The sequence below is a fragment of the Brienomyrus brachyistius genome, chromosome 2 (assembly GCF_023856365.1).
Source record: "Brienomyrus brachyistius isolate T26 chromosome 2, BBRACH_0.4, whole genome shotgun sequence".
NCBI lineage: Eukaryota > Metazoa > Chordata > Actinopteri > Osteoglossiformes > Mormyridae > Brienomyrus > Brienomyrus brachyistius.
Window position 1 is genome coordinate 19,101,810 of NC_064534.1, and position 12,734 is coordinate 19,114,543.

Genomic DNA, 12,734 nt, shown 5'->3' on the forward strand with positions numbered 1-12,734 from the left:
AAACGGAGTCCTGGCTTTGATTATTATAAAAGTAGCCTTTTGGAAATCTATTTTTTTTTTCTTGGACCAATTACTATCACTTTCCCTTCTGCCTTTTTGAGGTTTCATCAAAAGTAAACAGTGATATAAGACAATACTACAGCAGCAATTTTATGGTCTATAATTAACGACGCCATATTTTACTGTGGCAAAACAAAGGATTCACCAATACACAGTATCTGGTATTAAAGAAAACTGTGGCTTATCTATAAGACAATTTGTTACTTCAGATACACCATGAAGCAGAACCTTTATATAAAATGCTATATAAATCAGGGATTAATTGTTACGACTTTAACATCCATTCACTGGCCAGCTGAGACAGATCCCAAGTTAAGGTGATGTACCAGCTTGAAAGGGCTAGAAATCCCTCAGAAAATTCTCACACGAGGTGGAGACAATGTGACTGCTTGTCCAATTAAAAGGTTCACTTTACTTTTGATTTAATGTTACTTTAATGTCATACACTTCAGGGCAGCAGGTAGCCCTGGTGCCTCACACCCCCAACCTCGATGACTTAAATGACGCCCACAGTCTTGTGTGCAGTAGGCATGTTCTCTCCGTGCCACGTGGGTCTCCCCTCTAGGCAAGATGATTTCCTTCTACTGTCTAAAGACATGCAGTTAGATTGACTGGCATCACTGAATAGTCCATGAGTCTGTGTGTACATGTGCCCTGTGACTGACTGGCATCCTGTCCAGGGTGTACCCCAGCCTTGTGCCCTATGCTAGGCTCTAGACCCCCAGTGACCATCTCTAGGGCAAGCAGCTGAAAGATAGATGGATGGATTGACTGATCGGCTGATTATTCATTTTGCATTTATTCATCTGTTATATAGTTTATTTCCATCAAATGTTGAAGTTTCTTTAATCTAAGTTGGCATATCTCCCCAGCATATAGATTTCAAGGATTTTAAGGCGTACCTGATCCCTTTAATGTGTGCAATGGAGTGATGGGAGATTCTGGACAGGCAAGAGATTACCTAAAAGAAAAGACAAGTTCAGCAATCAGTCAGGAAAAAAGTAATCTAAATATTAAAAAAATGTATTAGCGCTTCAACTGAAAGATTCATTGTCACATTTATGAATGCAAGTGATGACCAGGGACTACGAGACTCCAAAGGTGTGTAAATAAGTTGTCAGCAATACACAGGCCTCAGAGATGCAGTGTGACAAGCAGCCTGAGGATTCAGCTAAGGCACAAAACTCATTTATATTTATAAGGCTTCTTACAGAAGTATCACGAGTCCCAAAAGTATTCCCTCTCCAGCATGGAACCCCTACTTTGACTTATCTGTTGTTTCCAGAAGCAGATGGCATGAAATCATCTAAAAGCCAAGATTAAAAAAATCTGTAATGGGCTCAGAAAAAATTGACATGTTATGATACATAGCAAAGTGCCACTGACGTGAAACGCAGTGCTTAGAAAATTTATACAGTTATCAGCTGTGGATACATTTCAATTATTATTTCATATATTAATACAGGGGCGGCATGGTGGTGCAGTGATTAGCACTGTTGCCTCACACCTCTGGGACCCGGGTTCGAGTCTCCGCCTGGGTCACATGTGTGTGGAATTTGCATGTTCTCCCCATGTCGTCATGGGGTTTCCTCCAGGTACTCCGGTTTCCCCCCACAGTCCAAAAACATGCTGAGGCTAATTGGAGTTGCTAAATTGGCCGTACTGTAGGTGTGCATGTGTGAGTGAATGGTGTGTGAGTGTGCCCTGTGATGGGCTGGCTCCCCATCCTGGGTTTTTCCCTGCCTCGTGCCCATTGCTTCCGGGATAGGCTCCGGACCCCCCGCGACCCAGTAGGATAAGCGGTTTGGAAAATGGATGAATGGATATTAATACAGTTTATACAGAGAATACAAGGAAGGTGGAATCCTACAACTGAAATGCGAAGCGTTTAGACCCCAAGCCTTACGCTGCATTTTCCACAGCGTAACACAGAAAGAAGACAGAGGCCAGCAGTCAGTCCTTCAGGCCTCTCTTATGCTGCTCAGTGGAGAGATAGTGCTCTGTATTATCCACGATAAGTAGAGTCTGAATTATTTAATTTAGCACTCTATTGGTTTCTGCACTGCAGGGTTGAGCACCATTCAGAACCGAATTGAGAATGACCCTGAAATTAATTAAATTCTTTTTCTTGTCATTCCAATTCAAATTCCAATTCATGAATGTAATGGGGTACAATTAATAAATTCTGAATTTTGTACAACCCAGCACATTGGATGTGATTAAGAGAAAGTGCTGCACTGCTAAGTCAATAACATAACGCCCTGTATATGGACGGTGAGAGAAGGTTTTTGTGGGAGGTCAGTGCAGAGAGCGTCACATGCTCTTACTTGTGACCAAAATAAGCAAATTACAATCAGTGTAAAAACAGAGAATAATGAAAGCAGACCTTGGACACACATGCAAAATATGGGAAGATTTTGCAAAAGGACACTACACTTTCCAATCGCACCCAGTTTCATAATCACAGCTTTCAGTTAATGAAGAAGGAAAGTCATTTTGCCAGACTTAACCCAGCTATCAGGCACATTCAGGCGGTTTGATGAAGGTGGCCAGATGGAGGTCTGTCGGTGCAGAACAGGCAGCTCTGCGGAGGCTAATCGCTAGCTGAATGCTGCCACTCAGGGCCGCCACACTCCATTAGTAACTCCTGGTCACGGGCTCCACCCGAGCGTTTAGCAGCCCCCCGCTGTCAGGGGTCTGTAAGTCCCTGGTAGCTGCTCCAGATTAATGCTGGTGTGCTGCAAAAGTTTACTCTTCACATTCAACGCGTCTGCAATCGATTCCACTTCTGTGGATTTCTGTCACTTAAACACACAAGACAATACTGCAATACTGCAATAATTTCCCCCGTCACCATTACACATGGGGATCATCTGATCCCTGGAATCAGTAACTAGACTACAAACTGCGCCAACAAAATTCCCCACCTTTGATTTCCTAATCAGATTGATATAAAATATTTAAGAAGAATTAAAATCATGTATATGAAAGACTTCCCAACTTCCAGTCAAAGAGTGTGGATCCCGAAAAGCAGGGCCATTGCAGTTTGATGTGCTTTACAGCTGAGAGTGAGTCATCCGTGCAATATTAACCGGCTCACTTGTTTAAAGGCCATGCCCCCATCATCCATAAAGAGGAAACTATTCCGGATTTATTTCCCCTTCACTGCAAAATGCATTTCCAAGTTTTTATATCCCAGTGCGGCTCTGACTGGTGGACGGCAGCAGGGGAGAAAGTGCAGGCTGTAGACTTAACAGAAGAAACAGGGAATTACAAATGCAGGCGAGTCAAAGGCTACGATGACGGTTAAGATATAAAACACAGATATACAAATGACAACAGTGGAATTACAGCCAGCGCTCAGGCTCTCCTTTGTTTACTGCGGTACTGCCCTCCTCACCACCAGCCCTATGAAATCATCCTGAATAAGGAAGTACTGGACACCCCACCGTAAATCATGAGTATATGTAGTTTTAAATCTCTCATATGTGCCTAATAAAATGTATAAGTTCAACATATACAACCTTGTAACTTTGAGTTGTAGTTGTCAGGTAGTAACTGCTGGTTTTGTGAGATGTGGTTATATCAGCACAAACCGGAGCATTAAAAAAAAACCCATGAGAAAAAATTTAACCTTCATGAAAAACTGGAACGGGGGGTAAATGGCATGCTGTGGTCTCCCTCATGAAGGAACATCGATGCGGAAACTGCCCCAGAGGACGATAATCAATGTAACAACTGGAAGATGAACGCGGGGGGTCCGTGGACAGTGGCGGAAGGAACCAGGCAAGGTGCCCGTACAGCAAGCTGTTCCTGTCGCCGTGCTGTCAAGCAGATGCCGGTGCGAGGCTTGAGGAGAGAGACGACGGACGTGCAAATCATAGTATGGAGACACGTCAGTAGCAGCTCTCCATGTTGTGATGCCGTGAAAACAGATGGAGCTGTGAAGGTGCTCAGAGCACAGCTGTCATGATGCCTCCATGTAGAGCTCCTATACCCAGGGGTCCTGCATTCACTTCCAGTGTAAAAACAGCCTGGAGAATGCTCACTGCTGATCAACAGGGCTGGTGAAGAATTATACAGGTACCCAGGCCTGATTGCTGATTACTGCTGGACTGAAATGTCCTCCCCAAATGACTCAACATAATCAGACGCATGAAAGCCATACAATGCAACAGGTGTGAAGCTGTGGCAATCTGCCGGCCTTGAATTACCAAAGCACTCCGTAATGCAATGACCCTTACGTTTCCTACGAAACGCCACCATAAAAGCCGGAAAGCACCAGTAGCTGAGTAGGAAATGCGGCCCTGTCAGTTGTGACTGCCGCTCCTGTGTGGTGGGTATTGACGTAATCGGACTCCAGTCAAAACAAAAGCACCAGGCCACCGGTTGTTCGTTCCTAAAGAACAGCTCACATATTCTGTCGTATATCAGCCATCACTCCAGTATATGCCAGGCCATTAACCAGCCGATATTGCTCTTAAAAGCGCAGGCAAAGCCAGTCTCCCTCTCTCAGGGCTCACACTCAGTGGTCTTCTGTCTCGTGGTCTTCAGTATAATCCCCAGTGAGAGAACTCCAAAAAAACAGAGTTCCTGCCTGATCGACAAGGATGCGGACAGTGCATTCTAGTGTAGAAGCAGTACGGAAGACAGGACTGTCCCATTAATACTCAGACACACAAGAGCTAAGGACCAGAGTACCTGTGAATATGCCATTTAATTAAAGGCATGTGATATACATTAAATAATCCATCAGTTTTATCACAACACTGTTATTTTTCATGTGAGTCCCAAATCTGAAAATGTTTGGATGCAATGATGCCTGACAGTAGACCAAGGTGACACTGTGAGGTATCACTAGGCTGAAGGTAAGATATTTCCATCACATGGGATGAATTCTGCATACAAATCCTGACCACTAGCTACTGTCTCTTTTAGCAAAAAGCACCCAAAGTCCTTCCCAACTCCCAGCGATAAACAGAGAATGCAGAGACTGGAGCCCTTTCCCATTGTGTGATCAGTCACAGTCCTTTCAAAGAGTCAGTCAGTCAGATACGGCTGTCCTCTGAGAAGTCCAGCAGGTACCTGCCTAGCAGCTTCACCCCCCAGATGCGGCTTTTTCTCGCATTTGTAGGTCATTTCGCCACCTTGTGAAGAGTGTGTGAGCACAGACGACCCAGATGTGAAACTGGGTCAGGAGACAGCCTGGTCAAAATGACATAAAAGGACCATTCTGGAGGGGAACACAGAGTGAGCCAGCCTCCTCAGTGGACACCTGGGGCTACTCTCGATGCCCTCGGAAATATGGGCTCTGTCATTCTTGGACGTTCGTCTAAAAGCTGATGTCAGGCTTATTATCAGAAGACATATCTTATCATGGTAGTTTGCAGTTACAGGTGCAGTTATTGCCATTACTAAAATAATTTTAATTAATTTATAATGAAACCACCATGTAGTTGTTAAGCGGCTTAACTATTCAAGCAGGCTGGAGGCATCAATGAGCCCCTGAGAGCGGCCCTTAATGAGCTTTACTTTAATAGGAACGGATAAATGTCCACATTTGTTAATGGAGTAAATGTAGCTTATAACAAGCAATCGTATAAAAACAAACATGAATGATATATTTATTCTAAATATGATTGAGGCTATATGTGGCACTGCAAGAAAATACAATATCCATCCATCCATCCATCCATCTTCCAATCACTTACCCGACAGAGTGTTCCAGAGGCAAAAATCTATATTTTAATAAACCCTACATATTATTAAGAACATTACTCAACAATGCTAAGACTATCCAAAGCTCAGGCTCAGTGCTCATATACCACAAAATTAGCTGGCTCACTCCAGTGTCCCTTTTTAATTGCCAAGTGTGAAATGTCTGATTAAGAGCACGGTGTCGAAAATGATCTTAGGAAATAAGAAAAAACCTTCGGAAATTTTCACAGACACCTATTCATAGACATAATCTCCCCCGTAAGGCACCAGAAAGGCAATAAAAAAAGGCCTTTGTTATGTTTAAATTTAGCTTCAGAAGCTGGTTTGTTTATTTATTTAAATGAATTATAAAAAATTATCAAATACAGCTCAAAATCAGAGATAGCCATCTGAGTATATCTGAACATGCTACTTACATACTCACACAATAATCAGAAATAATTAAAAAGATATAACCATTTGCACCTTTTTACAATTTCGGTACATTTTGATTAGGAAAAAGGGGACTTATTTTCCAGCTCAAGAAAGGCAGTGACAAATCTCTCCATAAAATGCAATGGTAATAAGGTTTTCAAGTTAGAAATGTTCTTCTACAAATAGGATTCCAGTAATGGATTAGGCCCAGATATTAAGGGTATCTGCATCCCCGCCCCTTTATGATGGAAATGTCCTTGACGGCAGCTTTATGTATGAACGGTCCAGATATATTAGACTGATTAAGTGAAAGGCGGGTAACCGTAAGATGAAGCACCACAAACACAAGGTTGGCTGGGAATTGCTTTCCAGACCCCTGGTCTAAATCAATATCTGGATCATAACACAACTAGCACGCAAAATGATAACAAGAGGTATGACAAGAAATTGTGCAATCAAAATGAGCCACAGCCACATGTGATGGAATGCACACGCTTTGCTGATTCGTAGGGGAACAAATGGCCATTTTTGGGGAGGAACTAGGAGAGATATCTGCAGGCACATCAGGTGTATTCGTGTCCCTGCTTAGACTGTTTCTATGCTTTGTTGTCTTAGACCCCTCCCAGGGGAATTTCCAAAGCCTTTTATTATTTCGCACGTTTTACCAATTTATATCAGAAGTGGGGTAGGATTTCATTAAGCATCCTCAAATCAGCGATGTATTTGCCTGCAAACACTGGAACCTCAGTGTTCTTGTCACAAATCCAGCGCTTCCACCAACCATTAGCAGAAGCTAATGTCTGTCTGTCTGTCATTCCACAATAAATCCGATGTTGTTCTCCCAGCATCACAATATGCAATATTCTCCCAAATGAATGCACAGAAAAATATGCAGCAGGATCAGCGAGAATGACTATGCTCTACAGACAGGATGTGGTCTGCCAAGTTCTCCAAAGCTCACTAGTGAACCAAGGACATTTTTATTAAAGGTGTTAGGAAATGGCAGCCTTACCCTCCCACTGACATTTAAATATCACTCAAGAAAATCACCACACTCACTCCATTTAAAAGAAAAGCCTTGCAGAGCTTTTCCTGCAGAAATAAACAGCCCACTGTCAAACGACTACACAAGAAAATACGGTCATGACTGAGGAAGTCCAGCTGTCCATGGGCAGGAAGGAATTTACCTTCAGAAGCTATGTGAAGAATGTTCAGCTACACACGGATGTACACAAGGGGACAGATCAGACACGACTTCCTGCCACAGGCAAGGTTCCCAGTCAAGGCCAGAGTTTTCAAATGGTTTTCACTTCTGCATGCAGCAATGCTAACACATGCTAACACATGCTGACGCATGTGGCAGCTCTCTCTCTCTCTCATGGATCATTTTGTCAGAAAAGCTGGGGCCTGAAAAATAACAGAATCTCAAGAAACCCTTATCAAAGAAGGAACACGATAAAGCCAAAGATAAAACGGGCCAACGCCGAGCTTGTAGAAGGCCGTGCATGTAGGACCCCTGGAAGAAATAAAACCAGCCAGGAAAGGGCACATGGGGAGGGGTGTGTGTGTGTGACACCAGAGGACAGCCACACTCTACTCTAATAATGTCTGCTTTTCCTAGGCCTCTGCGGAGCTGTTGTTTATTAATATACCTGCTGAAGCATGGTGGTGGGTTTCACCCAGGTCAAGCAGAATGGGGGGGGGGGGGGGGGAGGGGGTGTTGTGGAGTGACTGGTGTTGAACATACCTGAAACATGCTGTAGGTGTTAGCCAAAATGCACCACAGCGGTTAATCAAAATGTACCATAGCCGTCAGTGAAAATGCACCACACATGCTAGCCAAAATGTACCTGTAGCTGAGAGTCAAAATGTACTGTAGGTGCCAGTCAAAATGCACCGTAGCTGTTAGGCAAAATGTACTGCAGCTGCTAGCCAAAATGTACCGTAGCTGTTAGCTGTGAAACTGAAGAATGTGGACAGAAATGGCACTTGAACTGTCAAGGCATGCTGAAAGCCCACCAAGAGGGCATGTGGGGCATTTCACTTTGGTGCTGAGTACAGCAAGGACATGTTACCCTTTAGCTACTCGGAAGAGAGGTGGAAGGAGAAAAAAAAAATCACACAAGTGAATGCTATAGGAAAAATGAGGTAAACAGACGTTCACGGTGATCCTCTGTGGGTAAATGCACAATAGTTGTGCTACATGCCCATATGGGAAAAGGATTCATCCCAATAAGCATACATTTAACTAATTCATAAAGTCAATTTGAACTAGCACGAGCTTTGAAAATTCTTGATTTTTGCTTTTTGGCATACGATTGTTTTCAAAGGAATTAGCCTTTCGCGTCCACTGTCATTAGGTTTCAGTTAACTGGCATTTATTTCACAGGCCTCTAAAAGCAGGGGTCAAATTCATGCAGTGCATTAAAAGGGAAATGTGAATAATCATAAATAACTCAAGAGACAGCAGATTACGGTCAACTTCAGAGACAGGAATGGCGATTGCACTTATGTGGTTTCAATACGCAGAATCAGTCTCCCCTTATTCTAACTTTGACTCGAGCCTATGAACAACAAAGTCAAAGCTCCAGAAAACACCCTGAGCAGACATTTGAAGAAAGCAGACAAGATTCATCGCTTTACTCACACACACAACATGCTGTTCCCAAGGGAATTCTGGGACGTGACCCCCGAGTTCCTTGATTCATACTGTCACTTAATTATTCATCTGTCCATGAGTCCTTGTTTTCAAAGTTTCATTAATTTCTGATTGATTTAAAAGTGAGATTTACACGTACACACACACAGACATACACACAGCTCTGGAAAAAATTAAGAAACCACTTTATATAAAAAAAAAAAAATCTGCATTCTTAAATCCTAGTTTAATCCTTTTTCCCGCAGCAGGTTGCTTCCAAGCTCAACATTTCTAAGACAGCAGTACACAAGATCAAAGTAAAGCAGGAGACACTGGCAAATGACCAAAAACCAGCCAGGTAGAGAGCAGAGCAACTTTCTAATGCCAGATATGGCTACCAATTTATCCAACAGTGCCTCATAAATCAGATGACTTCAAGTGACTTTCAAAATGAATAAGAACGATTAAGTTGTGTGAAGTGCAGTGCTATGATAGTTAGGACTGCTATGACTCATAAAAGCCCTTAATGACCCATAAAGGAAGAAGCCCTTCATGAATGAGAAGCAGGGAAGAGCCAGGAGTTTGCAAATAAAAAATGAATATTTTACACAGACACAGTCCCATAAAAATAGAAATAACTCAAACTGAAAATGTTGCTGTGGTTGCTTAATTTTTTTTCCAGAGATGTATACATACACACATCTATATATCAGGAATAAGTCAGCATTGTCCAATATTTAAAATATTTGAATATTCGAGAACGTGTATAAAACTCAGGAAAAACATCTTAAAATCAAATAATTAATTAGCTATTTTAAATGTTATTTAGCAGCAATATAACTAGCTTTGACTTATGAATTCTCTAATAAGTTTGCAGTTAATTTGTTCTGAAATTTACCTCCGTTGCTTTTGAAGGAACTCTGCATGTGCTCTCAGAGCCAATCATAATGATTTTCCTCCTTGCTCACTCATAGTGTGGCACATTTGTAAGAAATGCTTGAAGGTGACAAAAATGATTGAGGTGAACAAGTGAACAAACTGAACATTCGTCTTTTGCTATATGGAAATGTTTTAGTTGAGCAAAAGCAAGTAATTTGTGAGTACAAAAAGTGTAAGAGAATCTGATTATGCTGCTGCTCTTAATTAAATTTTTACATTTAGGTTGTCATGCCGGGGGCAGCATGGTGGTGCAGTGGTTGGCACTGTTGCCTCACACCTTTGGGTCCCAGGTTCGAGTCTCCGCCTGGGTTACATGTGTGTGGAGTTTGCATGTTCTCTCCATGTCGTTGTGGGGTTTCCCACCGGGTACTTCGGTTTCCCCACACAGCCCAAAAACATGCTGAGGCTAATTGGACTTACTAAATTGCCCATGTGAGTGCATGGTGAGTGAGTGAATGGTGAGTGAGTGTGCCCTGCGATGGGCTGGTCCCCCATCCTGGGTTGTTCCCTGCCTCGTGCCCATTGCTTCCGGGATAGGCTCCGAACCCCCAGTAGGATAAGCGGTTTGGAAAATGGATGGAAGGGATGTCATGCCATTAATAATGTTCTTAAAATTCATGTTCTGTGAAATTCATCCTTTAATACAATTTTACATAAGAGTAAATTGTCAGTGTACCAGTAGATATTTTTTGTGAGTTAACCAGAATGTGAAGTACTAACTAGCCTTTCCTAGTAAATACAGACTCTATTGGTAAATAGCAGTAAGTTCTTTTTGTTATTAGTTAATTAAGGTAATTTTTGAATTCTTAATATTGTAATAAGTATCGCAACATTTATCACAAAGATTTCAAAAATTGCAATGTGTATTTTTCCCAACCCAGTAGGATAAGCAGTTTGGAAAATGGATGGATGGATGGTATTTTTCCCAAAACCATTCATCCCAAATTTCAAGGCTACTTTTAATGACAGATATGTTATCCTTTTGCAGCAACAAATAATGTTATTTAGTATTTAGTATTAATTAATGGAGAAGCCTATAAGGCAGAGAAATATTCAACATAATATTTAGCGTTAAAAATAAAGAAACCGGCATTCGCCATCACTGCCAACGGCCCAGGTTATTAAACATTAGTGTATGCTACTGCTATCTCTTCAGTTTAATTTTTATTGTAATTTCAGATTAATTTATTCGAACTACGCTTTAATGTTTTTCAATATCCTTTTGCAGAAACGAGTAATATCAAATTTTTAATAGAAATACATATTTTGATCCATATGCATGCACATTTCTCCCTGTGTGGTGGGGGGAGGGGCGGGAGTGTGGTTAATCAAATATTATTCGAAAAATGACTGACAAAATTCCACTAGTAATTCTGCATGAAATAACCATCTGAAATATATAGCATTTAATGTGCACAACTGTTTATATCAGGGGTGGGTAAGGCCCGTATGTATGCAGGTTTTTGGGATAACCTTTAGTTCAGCTGTTCAAACCCAAGTGTGAGGAGTCTTCAGCCAATCAGTCCTCTAATTAGTAATCTAATTCCAGTGAAAACCTGCATACATAATGGCCCTATCTGGATATGTTTGGCCAGCCCTGGTTTAGAAAGATATAACAACTACAGTACAGTAAATATCTGGTTACTCGTGCACACAGAACATACTGAAAGCTGAACACACAACCAGGAGCACACAATCCAGGAAAGCTGTTCATCAGCGGTAAACCATCAACCCGACAACCGTTAAGTTTCTATTACTCAAAGTCAGGCCTTACTGCCAGGGTTTTAGAACTTCCTACGTGAATCCCTGAAAGAGGACAATCAGAACCTGTGCAATTACAGCCAGCTTCAATTGCCCAAGGCTCCCTGCATGTTCCCAGGAAAAGGTCCAGACACACTAATGAAAGTTTGCCTTTTTAAGATGCTGATGATGGAGATGTGTGTGTGTGTGTGTGTGTGTCTGCGTGTGTGAATCATGTAAATATTACACTGTGTGGGACCAAATGTCCCCATAATGTAATAAAAACTTGTGGAGATCATTTTTTTGGTCCCCACCAAAGGAAACTCAATTTTATAAGAATCTGTGACTGTAATCAAAAATCCAAAAATCTTGTATTTTATTTTGTTACTTATGGTTAAGACTAGGGCTGGGGAGTGGTTAAGCTTATTGTTGGGATTAGGGTTGTGTGTGTGTGTGTGTGTGTGTGTGTGTAACCAAATTAACTCCAAAGTGCTGGGAGGAAAGATAGTAGCTGAATTAGGAGAATAACCTGGCATGTTTACAGTCCTTATTTCTTTCAGGGAGGCTTCCTGCCTTCAGTCCCCGTGCTTAAGGAAAATGCGCTGATCCAAACGTCACAGCACACAGACAGAAGTACCCTCTGATCCAAAGGTCACAGCACACTGACAGGAGTACACACCGACCCAAAAGTGAGCAATCATTCTGGCTGGTATGTTGAGGAAAGTGTCAATCTTTCTCCACTGACAAGGTACAATGACATGATTCAGAGCCTAATCATAGTGTTAACAAGAACAGGAGTCACTACTGTGCTCTGATTAAAGCTGACTCTGCATGATCATGCCATAATTAGATGACTGCTGGCGTGTCTGACAAACCAAAACAAAATAAAATTAGCAAAGAGGAGGTCATTTGGCTTCAGCAAGCTAATAGAAAGCAACAGGATCAGAAAAGCAGGGTGATGGGTGACTTATGAGCACCATGGGATGGGAGGCAGGCTAAATGGGGGACTCCCCTTCCCCTGCTGGAGCACAATGAGCAGGGATAGGCGCCAGCGGCAGCCCTTTGCATTTAACTCATCAGAAGCTGCTCCCAGCATGGGCCTCCATCCACCGCCAAGGCTAATGAGCACTTAGCAGCTAGTGTTGCATAGCAGTGATTAAAACAGCATGCAGACCTTTACTGGGGGAAAGGCGTCACTCTTCTCATCAAAGGCCACAGCCTAGAT

At 42.2% G+C, this 12,734-nt stretch overlaps 1 protein-coding gene across 2 annotated transcripts in view; it reads right to left on the reverse strand.

The window, feature by feature from the left end:
* LOC125725716 (guanine nucleotide exchange factor VAV2-like) overlaps nucleotides 1–12,734 on the reverse strand; it is a 103,849-nt gene that overhangs the window by 29,676 nt on the left and 61,439 nt on the right. For both annotated transcript variants that reach the window (XM_049002558.1, XM_049002557.1), the window contains exon 3: nucleotides 963–1,021. In XM_049002558.1, the coding sequence (XP_048858515.1) occupies nucleotides 963–1,021 (59 nt within the window). The remainder of the gene's footprint in view (nucleotides 1–962; nucleotides 1,022–12,734) is intronic.